The sequence below is a fragment of the Aplysia californica genome, unplaced genomic scaffold, assembly GCF_000002075.1.
Source record: "Aplysia californica isolate F4 #8 unplaced genomic scaffold, AplCal3.0 scaffold01584, whole genome shotgun sequence".
In the NCBI taxonomy this organism is placed as follows: Eukaryota; Metazoa; Mollusca; class Gastropoda; order Aplysiida; family Aplysiidae; genus Aplysia; species Aplysia californica.
In genome coordinates, this window is record NW_004798854.1 from 11317 (window position 1) to 29800 (window position 18484).

The following is an 18484-nucleotide window of genomic DNA, read 5'->3' on the forward strand; positions in this document are numbered from 1 at the left end:
GGGGTGAGTGTCTTGTACTGGGAAACGTCCTTTTTGTCATGGTATGTATAGTTTGAGAGATTCTTCTCTTACGGGTGAGAACTGATTGCTTAGAAGGTTAGCTACTTGAACACTGGAAACTCAGCATGCATAATATTTACCAAAGCAAATGTTAACATTGAATGTATGTTTTTTTTTCATCCCTGCTTTCAATATGTTCTGTCTTATAGCACCTTTTCGTGGAGAATTAATTGATGTGCCATAGGTTTGAGGATCCTTAAGGTAGGTTAGTCCTTTTTCTTATTTTTCCATGTGTGCGTTGTCATGGTGACAGAGTGTGTTGATCTCTGTTCTAACCCTGTAAAAATGCTCCCTGAGGTGAGTCCAGTGTTCAGGTAGAACTAACCTTAGGCATTCACTCTTTCTTTCCCCTTCGAAGGCAGCGGGAGAGTACAAGGCGTCCCTTTGTATTGTTTAAGGTACACCGGAGTTCATGGCGCCCGAGATGTATGAAGAGCACTACGACGAGGCCGTGGACGTCTACGCCTTTGGGATGTGTATGCTGGAGATGGCCTCTTCCGAGTACCCCTACAAAGAGTGTCACAACCCGGGTCAGATCTATCGCAAAGTCACGACTGTAAGCGCACTCTACTTTCTACTCGACTCTCCTCACAAACTTTTTTTCTTTTGATTGAATTTTTTTTTTTTTTTGTTGGTTGAAATTTTGTTCCTTCTTCCTTCTTATAAACCCTGCTGAGATTTCAGCACCGAGGATTATCCCTTCTAAATTCCACATTGTTTCCATTTTAGATTTTTCATAAAATTTATTCTCCATAGATGACACATTGTTGTTGTTGTTGAGCTTCTGTTTATTTATAATTGAATTGATGATTTATTCCAGGGGAAAATGTCTTGTTTTTCTTTCAGATGCTTGTAGGTAGGGTTGTAATTAATGAGCATTTTGTTTAGGTGGAGTGTATCATGGAGTTTGAACTTTTCAGGGTGTGCATCCAGAGGCGCTGGAAAAGGTCAGGGATCCTGAAATCCGAGAAATCATCGAAGGATGTATACAGACCAAGAAGGAAGAAAGGTAATGAAGAATTGTTTTTGTTTGGGTCTGATTTAACTGTCAGGCATTTGTACACACATGAATAATTGAGCAGTGGTCGAAATATGTGGAGATCAGCGTTTAGAATTAGTTTTTGATATTTCCTGGAAAATGCCGGGTTTAGTAAGTGGAAACATTGATGATGATGGTGGGATCATTGGTGTTGGCTATTGGTGTCTGTGTTGAGTGGCAGATGACGAAGGATGACGAAGTGTCTGGTCTCGCAGGTCAGTAGGTCCATCCCATGTTGCCATAAAAATTCCCCTGTTTATCTGATGTCACCAAAGATTACATTTTTGGAATGACAAGAGTTAATCTAGGTCTGGTGTGAGGTGTGGAGAGAGGTCGCAGTGAGTCACCGTCATCTCTGAACATTTATCTTTTGTTGACTGATAAAGAGTTAATGATGTCAAGAGCAGGAGAGATAGAAATTTAGGTGAAAGAATTGTAATGATAACCTAATCAAGAAAGAAGATTTAAATATTACAGATAATGCACTGTGAAAGAAGGTGACATTGAAGAGAATAGAGTTATGTCCTGTTACTGATTCAGGGTCCTTGTTTTTTGTTTTTTTAAAAGGGCGTTTACCCTGTCACGCATGCTTAATTGGATAGGAAATGTCTGAAAACAATGGATATTAAGTGAAGTTGACCGTTTTAATTGCAAATCATAATTTGGATTACTCACTTGGAAGATCCAATTTTTAACAGCATTCACCTGAAACTTAAAAAAAAGTTGACCTATTTTCCTAAAAAACTACACTGACACACACTTTTGAAACACAGTCCAACTGACAGGCGAGTACCTTTCAAGATTCACATTGAGATGTCTAGAGGGTCATAGGAGAAAATTACAAGCTTACTCTGAAATTTAAGGGCACGTTGGTGTCGCTGTCTCAAAATGGCCATTTTGTAGCCTAGGTTAATGTAAATTATTTATTGTACTGATTGTGTCAATGCATTCAAAGGGCGGTGCTGAACATGGGCCCAAATAAAGGAAACTTTTATTACTGGACCAAGATTTGAACCCCCCCAAATTTTTGTTTGGTTGCTGGCCTACTGGAGTGCCATGCAAAGTTACACTTGCATTGGTAACAGCCTTTGATAGTTTGTGTCCCTTTTTGAAAATGTTGAAATTGTCACAAATGTAATGTGTCTATGGTTTAGTTTAGAAAGAGTTTTAGTCCTTGCAACGCAATGAGGTTGTATAAGTGCCGAAGATTAGAGAGTAACAAATACAAAAAGAAGAAGAGATATGAATGGCAGGTGTTTGATAGGATAGAAGGAGCAAACCACTCGAGAGCACCCGCCAACCGTCTCTTTGATGATTATAGTATAGTTTTGAATGGGTTAAATGGATGTAATGCATGGTTGTTTGTTGTGTTTGCCTTGTCAGACTGACGGTGAAAGCTCTCTTGGCCCACGACTTCTTCTTGGAGGACACAGGCCTCCTGGTGGAGTTGATTCGCAACGAGGACGAGATCGCGGACAAGCAGGTGATCCCTCTGCGTCTGCGTGTGGTGGACCCCAAGAAGCGGAGGGATACGCACAAGGAGAACGAAGCCATACAGTTTGACTTTGACCTGGGGCAGGACCAGGCCGAGGAGATTGCTGCTGATTTGGTGGGTGCTACTTGGTAGCTTTAGGACAACTTCCCCAAAGCATTATTTTTTAAACTTTCTTGTATTTGAGCAATTTCTCTAAACGGATACGCCAGCTGTCTGACAGATTTGAGTTTTGAGCAGACTCCTCTCTATTTCCCTTTGTGTTCCAGGTGAAATATGATGAGTTATTGGTCTCTGTATCATGTTTACTTGTTTCCCTTTGGTGTTCCAGGGGAAATGTGATGGCTCTATAGACAGCAAAAGATCTTGTCAGTTTGTTCGTGTTTGAGCGCTTAATCAGCTGCTTTTACTGAGTGCTTCTCAGGAATCTGAGAATGTTTCCAAGTGCCCAAGGGTCTGATGGGGGGTATAATACAGATTGTAAAGCCCGCAGGTCTTGCTGTTGAGCGGGGACTTTTGCACTATATTCAAATGCAATTCTTCTTATTGTTGTTTAGTTAGTTTCCCTTACCAACTGTCCCCTTTTGTGTTGCAGGTGAAATCGGGCTTTCTGTTGGACGACGATAAGCGCATTGTGGCGAAACAGATTCGAGACAGGGTGGCGCAAGTAAGGAAAAATCGGGAAAAGAAAATTGGTGAATTGCAGCAGCTGCAACAGCAAAATATTAAATCTGCTGAGGTTAGAACGTTTGTGGAGAAAGTAGATCGTAGGGGTGCCACTCTCCCCAGATTGTTTTTTTATATATATTTTTCTTTGTGTGTTTGAATTCCGGAACTATAGGATGTTTACCCTGCTTTGTGCTTCTTTCACAGCACTTTCTTCCATATTCTTTATTGTTTGAATGTATGTGTTTTTAAGTCATTTTTTTTCTTCCTTTTAAAAAAAACAACTTTTTTGACTTTGAATCCGTTATTTCCGGAATGATGCCAGGCTTAGGTGGCACCTCTAAGATCAGATTGTGTGCACATAACAGCTTGACTCTCATTTCTGGTTGTTTTTTTTTCTTTTTTTTTTTACTTGCAATAATCACCCTTGGTTTTGATGTTGACACAGGGAAATGGAATGGCATATTTTGACCCTTTTGTCTGAAATATTCACGTTTGTGGACCTGATGCTAATTGTAAAGTTTGAGGGGAATAAAATTCCAGTGTGCAACCTTTATTAATCTAAATATCTAATCGTTTTTCCTGCTTGCGTTGATCGTAAATATAAAAGCTGAAACTGCTATTGTTGTAAGTTAGCTTGGTCTGGTTGGTGGATGTTGTAATCTCGCAGGTCTGTAAGTGCATAAACTGGTCGTAGTAGAGCAAGTCTTCATTTTCTGGAGATTAAGAACTGATGAGTCCCTTTACCCTGGTGTCAGTCGCCTGCGCTGGTCTTGAAGTGGTCGTCTGTGCAAAAGACTGGTCTACTGACAAATTAGGACAACGGTTTAGCTGAGACTAACATAGGTCTAGATATAGTTAATACTTTGCTTCATCACTCATTCCCACATCTGCACCACTACTGGGGGTTGAAGTCTTATTCCTTTCAATTTTTTTTTTCTTCTTATTTTAAAATTCTATATTTGAAGTCTGTTAGTCATAAGTAGTTGGGTGGAAAAAAATGAAGTAAACAGGTTTTGCACTTTGTTGAGATGCACAATTCCCATGGATGTTATGTTGGCAGTTGAAATATTTATTACAAGTGCATTGCATGGGGGTTGAGTTGAAGCAAATAGTGTGCTGCATGCTTATTTTGTAACACCATTTACACATTTACAGGGATAGGCATTCTCATCATTTAGTCTGGATTCAGGGGTGGGGGGGAACAGTGGTAAAAGTTTGTTTCATTACTTCTGGAGCAACAACTTTGTTGTTGTACAGGGATAGTATCATGAGAGATTTTTTTTTAGCCTGCTCAATGCTCGAAGCACTGAGAAGGAAATATTTGCCCAACCCTTGACAGGGGGCCCAAAACTACAGGAGCCTGGAGGAGCTGCGGGGAACAGTTTGTGATAGTTCATTCAATTACTTTTCCAGTAGTACCATAGTACCGGAGTACCAATCCTTTGTTGAAGACATTAGACAGCATTGTCAATGAGAATAATGTACCTTATTGTAATAGGTGCTTCGTAGTAAGTTAATTCAGGTGTAAAGGTGCAACATCCGTGACGGTAACTGGGTGCACTGTGGGTTTAATTCTGTGCTTGTGAAGTTTAAATATGTCAGTGGTTGGGATTTGTTTTGAGCTTTTGCCTATCCCTGTACCTAATGTTTAGAGCAGTGTGAGAACCATTTTAGATTGGTCTTTTATACAACTGCGCCCATGTGGTCATGTTTCACATTGGTAGTGAATTATTCCATTTCTAAGAAGTCCATGATTTGAACGAGTATTGAGTAAATGCCTTGATGAGACAGTGTTGCTAACTGAATGGAATCATAGACTGGTCTCTCTGAAAGTCACCAATACTGTCAGCTTCAGTAATTAAAATGACAAATGTCAGCATGTTTTTTTTTTCAAGAGAGAAGTCTAGATGGTACTTCTTATTTTTTTTCTGTACTTTAGGAATGGATTGTGTGATTTAAAAATGAATTACTGGAAAATGGCATTAACACATAATTGAATCCACATGAGGCAAATTTTAAAATTAATTGTTGTTGTAGCTGAATAAGTTATTGAATATTTAGTAAGTTATTGCATTTTTAAAGTGAATGTCAGTTTAGTTGTAACAAGTTTTACATTGTTCTGTCTGTCTGTGTGTGTAGGGAAGCCAGCAGCAAGTCCCCCAGACTCCAGTGCCGGGACAAGTGGCTTCTGTGGCCCACCCCCAACAACCAGCCACCAACATGTCACAGTCTCAGCAGCCACAGCCGCAGCAGCAGCAGCAGCAGCAACAACAACACCCAGGCCAGGTACCTGTACAGCTCCCCACTGTGCCTCCTCCTCCCCCTGACGTTTGTTCCTTTCACAGTTATCAGCAAGCCCCCTCTGCCCCCGGCGGTGCTGCCCCCTCTCCCCCACAGCGTGGCCATGTGCAGCCCCAGTCCTTGTTCCCCCCTCCCCCGGGCCCCGGACACACCTGTACTCTCCCCGGCCTGGTGTCCCCTGTGGGCGGCCCCTCCTACCACCAGCTGCACATGTTGCCTTCTAGCACGGACTTGTGCCCGGGTCACACCAGACTCTTGTCCCCCGTCCCCCCCATGAGTGCCCAGTGGCATTACCATCATCTCCCAGGTCTGGTGGGCCCTCCCTCCAGCCCTCACATAACCACGGCTCAGAGTATGTCCCTGCAGGCTCAGAGTTCGGGCCCGCTGCTACTAGGCACAGGCCAGCAGCCGCAGCCACATCCGCAGCACCCCCAGAACATGTGTGTAGTGCGGCCGGCGGCCGTGGAGGTGCTGGCAAACAATAGTGCTGCTCTGTCGGTGGGCCTGGGCACAGGTCTCACGCAGGTATTTCTTGTCCCCCCCCTCTCTCTCTCCCCCCCTGGCAAGACGCTAGCGACTCCTGCAGTGTTTGGTGTGCTTCTTCTTTTGGTACAAGCATAGCTGCCAACCAGTTAGGAAAAGATGTATTCCTTTCATTTTTGAGGGTCTGAGTACACAAGTCCCAGTTTGTTTTTTGTGTTGGAAGATTGTCTTTTCTAGTATTGCTCGTCATGCACACGCTGATGCTGAAACAACTTCTGAACTTTCAAAACCAGATTTGCAAATAATGATGACAATAAATCCCGTAAGTCGATTAGAATTTTTGGCCTCTTCTCTGCTTTGAATAGCTTGAATTTTGTTGAATGCAGAAAAGTGTATGTGAAGGGTTTCAAGGGGGTTACTTAGCCAGTGCCCATCGTCTTGACCTGCCGTTTGTGTTTTAGTTTTGCAAAGTTGGCAGCTATGTAAAAGTAAAGTATCGCAATCCCCCCCCCCCCCCCAGCTTTTAGACATCACAACAATGACAGCAGCTTGCTGATTCCGCTTCCTCTAAGACATAGCTGTGACCATTGGATGTTGCGGCCCAGCTCTCGCAGTTGGACACTGGGGGCCCATACTTTACTTTCCCCCCCATCTCCCTTCTCTGGTCCTTGTTGGTTCGTGTCAGTAGTGTTGTGATGGTGGTTTGTATCAGTAGTGTTGTCATGGTGGTTTGGTGGTTTTCAGTTTGGACAGAGTGAAATCTTCTTGTTTTTGTTTGGTTTCAGCTTGTTTTTTTTGTTTTTTACTTCAAGGTGTTGTGGTATTGTGTCTCGTTTTCTTTCAGCTCATAGTTTTTGTTTTTGGTGGCAGTTTTGTATTCCTTGCTTGTTGAGTGGCATGAATGTGTCTGTGATTACATCGCTTGTGATTGTGTGTGTAGCCAGCAGCCAGGAACTGGCGTAAAGTACAGACTTCAGTCTTCACTAGTGACTTTTATCACTTGATATTTGTGCTGTAGGCTATGAGCTACATACAACACTTGTTCTGTGTTTGTAGTTCATTTGTTCTTGTAGTTCGTGTCTTGCATGCTCATAGACTCAAGCCAGTTGATGTTGGCTTCTCTCTCTAAATCGTTTTTGGGGTGGAATTTGAATAGTGCAAATTCCAAGGTCTTAATGGTTTTTGGGTGGGATTTTCCCACAATTATTGTCATGATTGTTATGTTAATGTTTTTTATTTTGTTTTTCTTTTGGAGGTGGTATTTTTATTGGAGCTTAATGGTGATAAAGACATTTGACCCTCTCTTTTGCTGACTAGAATGCGAGATGAATCTGAATGATATAGTGAGGCGTTGTTGCACGATAGCTCGAGGAGTTTGGTATGCTGTGTGTGTTGAGTGAGTTGTATGTGGGTGAGGGGTGTTGTCAGGGGTCTGTACACTCTTCTAGGCAAAGGTGACAGGTTTTGTTCTTGGGCTGATTAGTTAGGCTCTGTGCCCGTCTTGTACAGGGATGGGCTTATACTTGAGACTGCATGTAGAGTTGACCTGTTTCTTTTTTATAAAGTCGACCTGTTTCTTTTTTAGGGCTGTACGAGCCATATGGTGTTATATCTTGGTAGGGCTTGTAGTTTTGTGATGGTGGAAGTACTGAATTAGTAGGTCTATTTCACGGCCAGCCTTGTTGCCTTTTTGTCACTTACCACCTCTAGTTTTCCCGTCTGTTCTCTGCTGTTGTTTCATTCTGTGGCGACTGAGGTATAGCTGTAAGGCTCTTCACTGTTGCACACAGGAGACCCAAGTTCGATTTCTGAGTGGGGAGAAATTTGTATCAAGTATATCGGTGTGTCTACACAGATTTTTTTCTTTCTTTGGGTTTACTGCTGTTTTTGGGTTAATTATGTTTGATTGAAATGGACTCGACTGCATTATGTTTGTGCTGTTTGTATTGAGTGAAATGATGTGGGTTGGCTGGGTTGATTGTTTGATGTGAGTGTTACGTTTTGAGTGTGTTCCCATCATCATTGTGAGTTGTGCTTTCCCTTGTCCAGGTATCGGGGAAGCCGGGCGTCCAACAGCCCCCGCCCGTGAGTGGAGCCTACTCCCCAACAGCCAATGCGAACTACCCACAGCAAGGCCTGCAGGGCACAGCTCACCAGGCCACTCAGCAGTCTCACGCTGTCGCTGAGGAACATGGTGAGCAACGCTACAGTTTGTGCGTTTGCGTGCGTATGTGTGTGTGTGCAGTGTACCACAGGCTTGGGCTGAGCTACTGAATGTAGGAAATGTCCCAGTTCCTGTGTCTGCCAGCAGAACTGTCACTAATGGATGTTTTGTCTCTCAGCCCTAAATGTAGATGTACATAGAGTTGTAAGTGTATCGCGTCTAGCCTGGACTATTGAGATGGAGTCTGTAAAGCAGCGCTATGAATGGTTGATGGGTGCTCTGGTGTGCTTTGCTCCATCAAACATATTTCATCCTTATTTCTCCTTTTCTTTGTTACTCACGAGCAACACCTTATAAAACTTTCAGTTCATATGACCTTATGCAGATGCGAGCACCATAAAACCTTACTAAAACAAATTTTCAGTAAAAACTAATACACTACTGGTATATTGATGTCTCCCTGGCAGGTACCGGTGACAAGACAGCTGATACTGGATCTTGTGTCAGTGACATCAACATCACTCACAGCAGCTCCCAGGTAATACTTCACCGTACCTACCGATTGATGCTTGTGTGTGTGTGTGTGTGTGAGTGAGTGTGTGTGTGTGCATGTTTTTGAGTGAGTGAGAGAGAGAGAGATAGAGAGAAATTATCTCTTTTTTTTAGTAAGAAAAGCAGGTGTGGTTTGCAGCAGACGCAGGGTTCCTGGAAGATTCTGGACTTGTTTGTTTGGTATTGCCCTTGTACCCTTGAACTTTTCAATGGAATGAAGAAATGGACGGCTGGCCAAATTCTCTCGTCTGATCAGTATGTAGACTTACTTCCATACTTGTGTAATACTGGAAAATATGCTTGGCAATGTTTGCTGTGTAAAGCTAACTAAGCCGAAGCTTTTGGAGTGTAGAAGATAGAAAGTGTGTGGTTGGCGGGTGCTCTGGTGTGGTTTGCTCCTTCTTTCTAAAGAAACATCTATTGTCTTTATCTTTTCTCCTTTTTGTAAATTACTCTTTTGTAACACCTCTATAATCTTCTACCATTATTTGAGCTCTTTGTGGTGCGAGTGCCTTTAAATAAAACAACCCTAAAAGATGAAAAAAATTATCGCATCTGATAAGAAAGTCGACTGCTTCTGACACAGACAAAAAGTGACTGCCGTGTATGTCTGTGTTGTCAAATCATTGACTCGGCTTCAGGATAGAGAAGGTGGAAAATGTTACTTGCTAGACGCACACCACCTATGTTTTAAAACATCTACAGACCCCTGAAATGAAATTTTAAAGAGTGACACTCACGCACCTCCAAAACTAAAAATATGTAGGTTTCATGCATAATATACGTACGTCTGTGCGTAATGGGGAGCCCTGGGGGTAAAAACACCTAACTTTTAACCAAGACATTTTTTACTTTCTTTCCCATCCTTCCAGCTGTCCTCCACTTCGTCAGCGAGCAACTTGCAAGGTGGAGACCACCCTTCTTCTCACCAGGTAGAGTCAACTTTCCTTTCCTTTTTTGTTCTGTAATGTTCGTAACATTCTGTGCAGTGATGTTCATTTCAGTTTGGTATTTCTGTTATTTTTTCATAAACTTGGAATGCTGTAGGACTAAAACACCTCATACAATGTAGACTTCGGTTTGAGAAAAAGAATAGGTGTGCTGTCTCAGTGGGTGGGTGCGGTGATGAGATGGGTGGTCAAGTATAGGGGTCTGGCAGATGTACGGACTCGCTGTCTGATGGATGGGTGCTTGTCCGCTGCTCTGCTGGGGTTTGCTTCTTCTTTCCCATCAAACATGTATTGTTCTTTTCTCTCCTCCTTCTTTTCTTTGTATGTTACTCTCTAGAAACACCTCAAATCTTCAGCACCTGTATGGCCTATATGTATTGCTAATGCTGTAAAACTCGTACTAAAAGTAAAAGATGGTCATACTGAGGTATGTGCTCGATTCTGTTGGGTTCAATAAAAGGAGAAAGTTGTGGGCACCATTGTTGGAGGGTTGCTATTTGGTGTTTTAGTCCTTGTGCATTGGTTGTAGAGTATTTCCAAAAAAATTTTGTTTTGTTTTACTTTTTTGTATTTGTTCATTCAGTTGTAAGTTAGTGTGTTTATGTTCTGGTTTGGTTTCCTCCCTTCGTAACCCCCTCACCCCCCACCCCCTTCATGCATGTGTCATGCTTGTCAAGAGGAATGCCCTTTCAAAGCTACTAAACAAAGTCATCTTTTTCTTTTGTTTGAATGTCATCTGTGGAAGAAAAATAAGACTCTGCTTTTGAAACAGCACATGCGTCTCCTGAGAAAGAGAAATGTAGAAATGATTAATGTTGTCAGAACATGTATGTGGCATCCGTGGCCCCGTGGTTAGGCTTTTGGACTCGCAATTGTAAAGTCAAAGGTTCGAATCCAGCCAGGGGCATGATGTTCTGTCCTTGGTAAAGGAATTTTCCTCTTTACCCAGGTGGGAATGGGTCATAGATGTTTAAAAATCTTTTCAGTTTGTTACTGTTTGAGCGCATGCAATTTGCAGCTTGCACTGTATACTTCTCGGGAAGCTGAGAATGTTTTTTGAGTTGTTTTAGGATCTGCTGGGCTAATAATTGTTTTATAACGGATAGAACATACTGTAGAGCATGTGTATGCGCTACATAAATGCTATTATTATTATTGTTTATTTATTTAAAACGCATATAAGGAATTAGGATCACTGGGAATGCGCAAATACTTTCTGATAAACCAAAGGAAGCTGCTTTTCTTTCTCAGTGTAGTAAACGTCGTTGTCTGTTTACTCTTCTTCTAATGTTCTAATCAACATTTTCTGTTGTTTGAAGAATGTGAGATGTATTTGGTTATGGTCCTCAATACTGACACCAACAAACCAACAACCCACAAATGATGAATTGCAGCTTATTTCATATTCATATCTACTATTGTTCAGAATGTGCATCTCTAACGTAAAATCGCCCTTGCCATCTGCTTGTGGGGGCTCACCCTGTGAACATTTTGCTTACTCACTCTTGACATGTGTTGATGCATGCTTGAGACGGTGGTCATCTGAGAGAGAAATAACAGTTGTTGGATTCTGTAACCCTGATTGACTGACAGAACTCTGTCCATTATGCATGCCACAGTGTGTACTCAGTGAGGCTACTTGTTCACTTTTTCTCCAGTAATGTAGAGAAACACCAGTGTTCTGACAGAGCGACACCCTATACACTATACACTACTATATTCACTTGTCCACAGCTCAGACTTAAGTGCAGGTTGCGGGAAAAGGTGTGTCCAGATATATCTCTCTTTTTTTTTCTTGAGTATTGAGCATGTATTGTTTTGTCCTTTTGTGTTACAAGCTAGACCAAGTGCTGGCTGGTCTTGTGGTGGGCTGAGCGATAGTTTGCTGTGAAGCACATACAAACATGCACACACATACACCCACACGCACTCACACACGCACTCACACACACATAAACACACACACACATATTTCGGTGGATGCTGGTAGGCTTTGTCTGTTGGAAATACTGAGATTGCCTCCAGCCACACACACACACACACTGCTGTAGCATAGCTGCCTGTCTTTTTGTCTGACTTTGGTGTTGTGGGCTCATGTATGGATTTTGTAACATCGGCTTGTTCTATATCAGTAACCCTTTCTTTTTTTTCTTTCTTGTTTCAATGTTGTGAACTGACCTTGGTTGGATGGTTTACTGTGTGCACTGTATGACTTGTGATAAGGTAGATGTAGTGATGGAGATTGTGGCATGTACCTAAACCATGCATCTGCTCAACCTCAAGAAAATGATTTTTTTAAAATCACAATACAAGAGAACCCCTTCTAAGTCATATTTTTCAATTTTTATTATCATGATTGTGTCAGTGTGCTTCTTTTGTGAACAGATAATGAACCTGATTTGTCTAAACAAATAGATCACTACAAGTAGTCATGTTAACCTCAGAATTGTGTACCTAGAACTCACCCTTGTTTACTCACCCTTTGACATTTGTCCATGATTTTTAAATAACCGCACTAAATGCATGTTCCTGAATGTCTCTCTACTTCTACCAGTGTTGGGGGTGAGGGTGGGTGTCAGATATGTGTTCAGACATCTGGGGTTATAGAAGGGAAAAGAATGGCGCTGTTTAGCCAGAAAATGGTAGAGGTCATCACTTGTTTTTCCGTAAGGCTCACCACCCTTACTGGACAGTCAGTTCTGGGAGCTCTCAGTAGTTTATTACCCCTGGAATGACGAGAACATTCTCAGCTTTCTGGAAAACAACAAAGCTTGTGGAAAAGTGTAGTTTTGTGTATTGACAGAATGAGGTGTAGTTTTCTCCAGGGCTGGGGTTGTTTGTGAGGTTGTCAGTGTGTAGATGATGTAGAAGCTTCTCAGCAGCAACCTGCACTCTGTGTATTTGCCTAGAAGGATGAAACCACAATCATTTCAACATAATTTCATCAATGCACAAAATGCTGACTATATGATTCACCATCACATTGCTGTTGAAGACCAAGTTTTAAGAAAAAAAAAATCTACACTGCTCCCAAATGTAGTGGAAGTAAACCAAGCTTTTTACCTCTCTTCCCCAACAATTTCCCCGCGCCAACAATGATTTTTTATGGTTTATTTTGACGCGTTGTGTTGCAGGCGTTTAGGTCTCAGGTGATATCAGTTTTCTCCCCCCTCTTTTCTCGTGCCAAGTCCCTGGGATGGAAGGAGGGGAAAAAGTATTTCCAAAAGGTTTCCCTTGACTTTGTGCTCACCATTGATCTCTGGTGCTGGGAGGGTTTGCTTTCTCCGGACACTAGTGTCCAACTTTACTCTGAGCTGGAGTTTTTTACAAGTTACAATTACTCTGCTAGCAAGAAGGGAGGATATTTCAAATTTCAAGGCAAGCAAGATAAGGGATGATGATATGTTTCTTTTTGTTCCATCAAAACTATTTTTGCTTTTGTGTCTGAATATTTTCTACATGCACTAGATCAGGTTAACTTTCCTTGTTTCGAGAAAGATTCTGTGCTACGGACACCACTGTTGTATACTCTCACCATTTGAATTTTTTTTACATTAAGGATTTGCCACAGTTAAAAAGTTTGCTGCCAAACTGTCATTAATGATATTGTTCCTTTTCTGTTTTGTTTTTTTCTTCAAATTTACCTGACAATATTAAGTGAACAAGTGTATTCAGTATTCTTCTTACAACTAGTTTAATGATGTAACTGTATGGTCAGGGGTCTGCTTGCTTGGGGCAGTGTGTATCTTCAGCCATGAACTTTCTCTCACTCTCTCTCTCTCTCTCTCTCTCCCCCCCCCCTCTCTCTCTCTCTCTCTCTCTCTCTCTCTCTCTCTCTCTCTCTCTCTCTCTCTCTCTCTCTCCCTCCCTCCCTCCCTCCCTCCCTCTCTCACTCTCTCTTTCCTTCCCTCCCTCTCCCTTGTCTGCCTCCCCTTGTCCACCACCCAGCCTCTCTCTTTCCTCTACAAAATGAAAGGTAGGACATACTTCATGGGAAAATAGATTTGATAAGGTCTCTGGCTTCTTAAGCCAATAGCCAAATAGATATGGACAGGGGGTGTTGGGATTTTCTTGTATGCTTGTCTTCATGTCACTTAAAAACCCATTTTGCTGTCCTTTCTCAGCTTTAAATTAGTGCAAATTGTATGAAAAACATAAATGCATTCACGCTCAGAATGGGCTACATAAAAAGAGGAAGGGAAGTCCAGACTTTAGAATGATTCTCCAGTGGGTCGAAAAAGTAGAAATTGAAGAAACTTGACTATGTGTAAGGAGACTAGAGATCATATGGCGCTGTGTCAGAATAAACGAGACGCTTTGCCGTTGTGACCGGCACTGAATGCTGAATAAGTCAACTGTAGTGGTTTGACCCTGTTGAAGAAAACACGATTTTGCCTTTTGATGAAGTTGTTATTGGTGTAATTTCCTTTGACAGAAGTGATACTGACGTCTAGACTGTTAAGTTACCAAACTATGTCCACAGGAATTGGGCTCACAATCCTGTCCCTACTTGTCATTTTCAACTCCATCCAAACACCCCCCCCCCCCCTTCAGAACTGTTATTTTCCTGGTGGTTTGAGAGCTCCTGGATTGCTTGTTACCTTTGTCTTGACATATGTGTAACCATGGTGTCTGGTTTTGGCAAGTTGCTTTTCCTGTTCTACTGAACGACATGATGAGCATTACGGGTTGTGGAAGATTTTGTTTTTCCCATTCATTGCTTGCTGGTGGATCTGTAATCCCAATGTCCTGCCTGGTATCTGAGTTGTTCTTTGAATGTCCTTTGTGAGCAAAGTAAGCAGTTCATAGAGTCTGAGATACAAGATTGGTTAGTGTCATCAAAAAGGCCTATATGACATTGTGAGCGTGACCACAAAAGGAGTAAATCGCCCAGTGTTTTAGAATCAAGAAAATAAAAAAAGCTGCAGTCAGAGATGTGAGAGAAGAAAGAGCTCAATATGTCAGTAACTGCCTGGAGTTTCTTAGGACTTACTATGATGCCCTATCCTGTAGAAAAGCAAAACTATTTAGTGAAAAGGAGACATGACATTTTTCCCTGCTTCCTTGACTTGTAGTGAGCATTTTTCCAAATGTTGATGACTAAACTAACAGTTTTAATTTCACCCATCGTCTCTTTTTAGTTTGCACAGACGGAATTGCCATAAGATGGGTCATGGATATTTTGTATTGGATTTGTGCTAGTTTGTTTTGTGTCCCTTTGTGTGACAAGTTCCCTGCTAGAAATTAACCAGCCCTGTACCGTCTCTCTCTGTGTGTGTCTAGGCTGGCAACCTGTCTCATCTGGACCTGTCGGCGGCCCAGCAGTACCAGCAGTCAGTACAGCAGTCGCAGCCGCAGAGCTCGGCGGCCATGTCGAACGCAGCCAGCCTCCAGGCCACGGCCACGCCCAGCGCGAGTGGACTCAACTCGAGCGCATCGGCTCTGGGCCTCAACGAGGAGTCATCCCACTCCAACAGGGACAGGTAACCTTTGACAGGTTAACTTTCCTTGTTTCGAGAAAGAATCTGTGCTACGGACACCACTGTTGTATACTCTCACCATTTAAACTTTTTTTACATTAAGGATTTGCCACAGTTAAAAAGTTTGCTGCCAAACTGTCATTAATGATATTGTTCCTTTTCTGTTTTGTTTTTTTCTTCAAATTTACCTGACAATATTAAGTGAACAAGTGTATTCAGTATTCTTCTTACAACTAGTTTAATGATGTTTACTCTGTATGGTCAGGGGTCTGCTTGCTTGGGGCAGTGTGTATCTTCAGCCATGAACTTTCTCTCACTCTCTCTCTCTCTCTCTCTCTCCCCCCCCCCTCTCTCTCTCTCTCTCTCTCTCTCTCTCTCTCTCTCTCTCTCTCTCTCTCTCTCTCTCTCTCCCTCCCTCCCTCCCTCCCTCCCTCTCTCTCACTCTCTCTTTCCTTCCCTCCCTCTCCCTTGTCTGCCTCCCCTTGTCCACCACCCAGCCTCTCTCTTTCCTCTACAAAATGAAAGGTAGGACATACTTCATGGGAAAATAGATTTGATAAGGTCTCTGGCTTCTTAAGCCAATAGCCAAATAGATATGGACAGGGGGTGTTGGGATTTTCTTGTATGCTTGTCTTCATGTCACTTAAAAACCCATTTTGCTGTCCTTTCTCAGCTTTAAATTAGTGCAAATTGTATGAAAAACATAAATGCATTCACGCTCAGAATGGGCTACATAAAAAGAGGAAGGGAAGTCCAGACTTTAGAATGATTCTCCAGTGGGTCGAAAAAGTAGAAATTGAAGAAACTTGACTATGTGTAAGGAGACTAGAGATCATATGGCGCTGTGTCAGAATAAACGAGACGCTTTGCCGTTGTGACCGGCACTGAATGCTGAATAGGTCAACTGTAGTGGTTTGACCCTGTTGAAGAAAACACGATTTTGCCTTTTGATGAAGTTGTTATTGGTGTAATTTCCTTTGACAGAAGTGATACTGACGTCTAGACTGTTAAGTTACCAAACTATGTCCACAGGAATTGGGCTCACAATCCTGTCCCTACTTGTCATTTTCAACTCCATCCAAACACCCCCCCCCCCCTTCAGAACTGTTATTTTCCTGGTGGTTTGAGAGCTCCTGGATTGCTTGTTACCTTTGTCTTGACATGTGTGTAACCATGGTGTCTGGTTTTGGCAAGTTGCTTTTCCTGTTCTACTGAATGACATGATGAGCATTACGGGTTGTGGAAGATTTTGTTTTTCCCATTCATTGCTTGCTGGTGGATCTGTAATCCCAATGTCCTGCCTGGTATCTGAGTTGTTCTTTGAATGTCCTTTGTGAGCAAAGTAAGCAGTTCATAGAGTCTGAGATAGAAGATTGGTTAGTGTCATCAAAAAGGCCTATATGACATTGTGAGCGTGACCACAAAAGGAGTAAATCGCCCAGTGTTTTAGAATCAAGAAAATAAAAAAAGCTGCAGTCAGAGATGTGAGAGAAGAAAGAGCTCAATATGTCAGTAACTGCCTGGAGTTTCTTAGGACTTACTATGATGCCCTATCCTGTAGAAAAGCAAAACTATTTAGTGAAAAGGAGACATGACATTTTTCCCTGCTTCCTTGACTTGTAGTGAGCATTTTTCCAAATGTTGATGACTAAACTAACAGTTTTAATTTCACCCATCGTCTCTTTTTAGTTTGCACAGACGGAATTGCCATAAGATGGGTCATGGATATTTTGTATTGGATTTGTGCTAGTTTGTTTTGTGTCCCTTTGTGTGACAAGTTCCCTGCTAGAAATTAACCAGCCCTGTACCGTCTCTCTCTGTGTGTGTCTAGGCTGGCAACCTGTCTCATCTGGACCTGTCGGCGGCCCAGCAGTACCAGCAGTCAGTACAGCAGTCGCAGCCGCAGAGCTCGGCGGCCATGTCGAACGCAGCCAGCCTCCAGGCCACGGCCACGCCCAGCGCGAGTGGACTCAACTCGAGCGCATCGGCTCTGGGCCTCAACGAGGAGTCATCCCACTCCAACAGGGACAGGTAACCTTTGACAAAACACTCACACACACACACACACACACACACACACACACACACACACACACACACACACACACACACACACACACACACACACACACTCCAATGAAAAACAACACAATTGGTAGAACCTGATAGAATAGAAGGTTGGCAAGATCTTCAAATGTCCTAAGTCTTAATAAAAAGCAACATTATTTATGAGAGAGGAGAAACTATTTTGTTCTTTCACAAATTCTACTAATTGTCAAATATCTTTTTTTGCATTTGTTTTAACTCGTAGAATTTGAAATCCCACAAAATATTTGTAAAGAAATGCAACCGACATTTAAATACTTTTTTTTAAACAGCTGGCTAATGATTTATGTCGGCTATGTCTATGTCTTCAAAGAAACATTTTTTTTTTTTCAGCGAGAACGAGTGTCAGGAGAAGGCGAAGAGGAAGACGCGTCGTCGCAAAAAGAACCTGGAGAAGCAGCACCCGAAGGTGACGATCATCTCGTACGACCAGGAGCTGGACGACGTGGAGGTGCTGCTGGAGGTGGCCAACAACAACCTGACCTGCAAGTTCCCCCGCAACTCCATACCCCGCGCCGACGAGGTTGAGGAGGATCTGGTACGTGTTTCATCACCACATCTGTTCTCTCCCCTCCCCTCCACACCTCTCCTCTCTTCTCCATCACCCACGTCACCTCTCTTCTCTCCTTCATCACCACATCTGTTCTCTCTCCTCCACCACCACACCTCTCCTCTCCTCCACACCTCTCCTCTCCTCCATTACACATCTCCTCTTTCTTCCACCATCACCGCACCTCTCCTCTCGCCCCAACACTTTTCCTCTCTCCTCCATCACCACACCTCTTCTCTCCCCTCCACACCTCTCCTCTCTTCTCCACACTTCTCTGATGCTCTTTTCTTTACTTAAAACTCAAACTCAATCTTTGGCACTTGTATGATCCAATTGTGCAGCAAGTGCGGTAAAAGTTGGACTATAACTAACGGATGTGCTTCTCTTTCCTCCCAACAAACACATGAACCGTCCAGCTTCCGGACGCGGGCAAGACTCAGATTGAGGGAGTGACGGGCCTGCTGCACCAGGTGATCCAGATAGTGACCCAGGAGGGGACCAACGCCGTTGGTCAGGTGCTCTCTCTCTCCCCCTCCTCCAGCCCCACCACCATCAGGAAGTTTAGGATCAACGTGGAGAGTAGGAAGGTAGGTGGCTCGTGGTGGCTCTACACACACACACACACACACACACACACA

General features: G+C 42.8%; 1 protein-coding gene across 3 annotated transcripts in view; it reads left to right on the forward strand.

The window, feature by feature from the left end:
• Positions 1–18484, forward strand: part of LOC101860627 (serine/threonine-protein kinase WNK1) — a 34766-nt gene that overhangs the window by 7986 nt on the left and 8296 nt on the right. The window contains exons 4-15 of one of the 3 annotated variants that reach the window (XM_035973643.1): positions 459–616; positions 981–1069; positions 2483–2708; positions 3187–3330; positions 5400–5546; positions 8094–8238; positions 8676–8746; positions 9633–9692; positions 11445–11474; positions 14994–15193; positions 17630–17834; positions 18263–18433. In XM_035973643.1, coding sequence (XP_035829536.1) covers positions 459–616; positions 981–1069; positions 2483–2708; positions 3187–3330; positions 5400–5546; positions 8094–8238; positions 8676–8746; positions 9633–9692; positions 11445–11474; positions 14994–15193; positions 17630–17834; positions 18263–18433 — 1646 coding nt within the window. The remainder of the gene's footprint in view (positions 1–458; positions 617–980; positions 1070–2482; positions 2709–3186; positions 3331–5399; positions 5547–8093; positions 8239–8675; positions 8747–9632; positions 9693–11444; positions 11475–14993; positions 15194–17629; positions 17835–18262; positions 18434–18484) is intronic. The other 2 variants (XM_035973645.1, XM_035973644.1) reach the window with 2 other exon arrangements.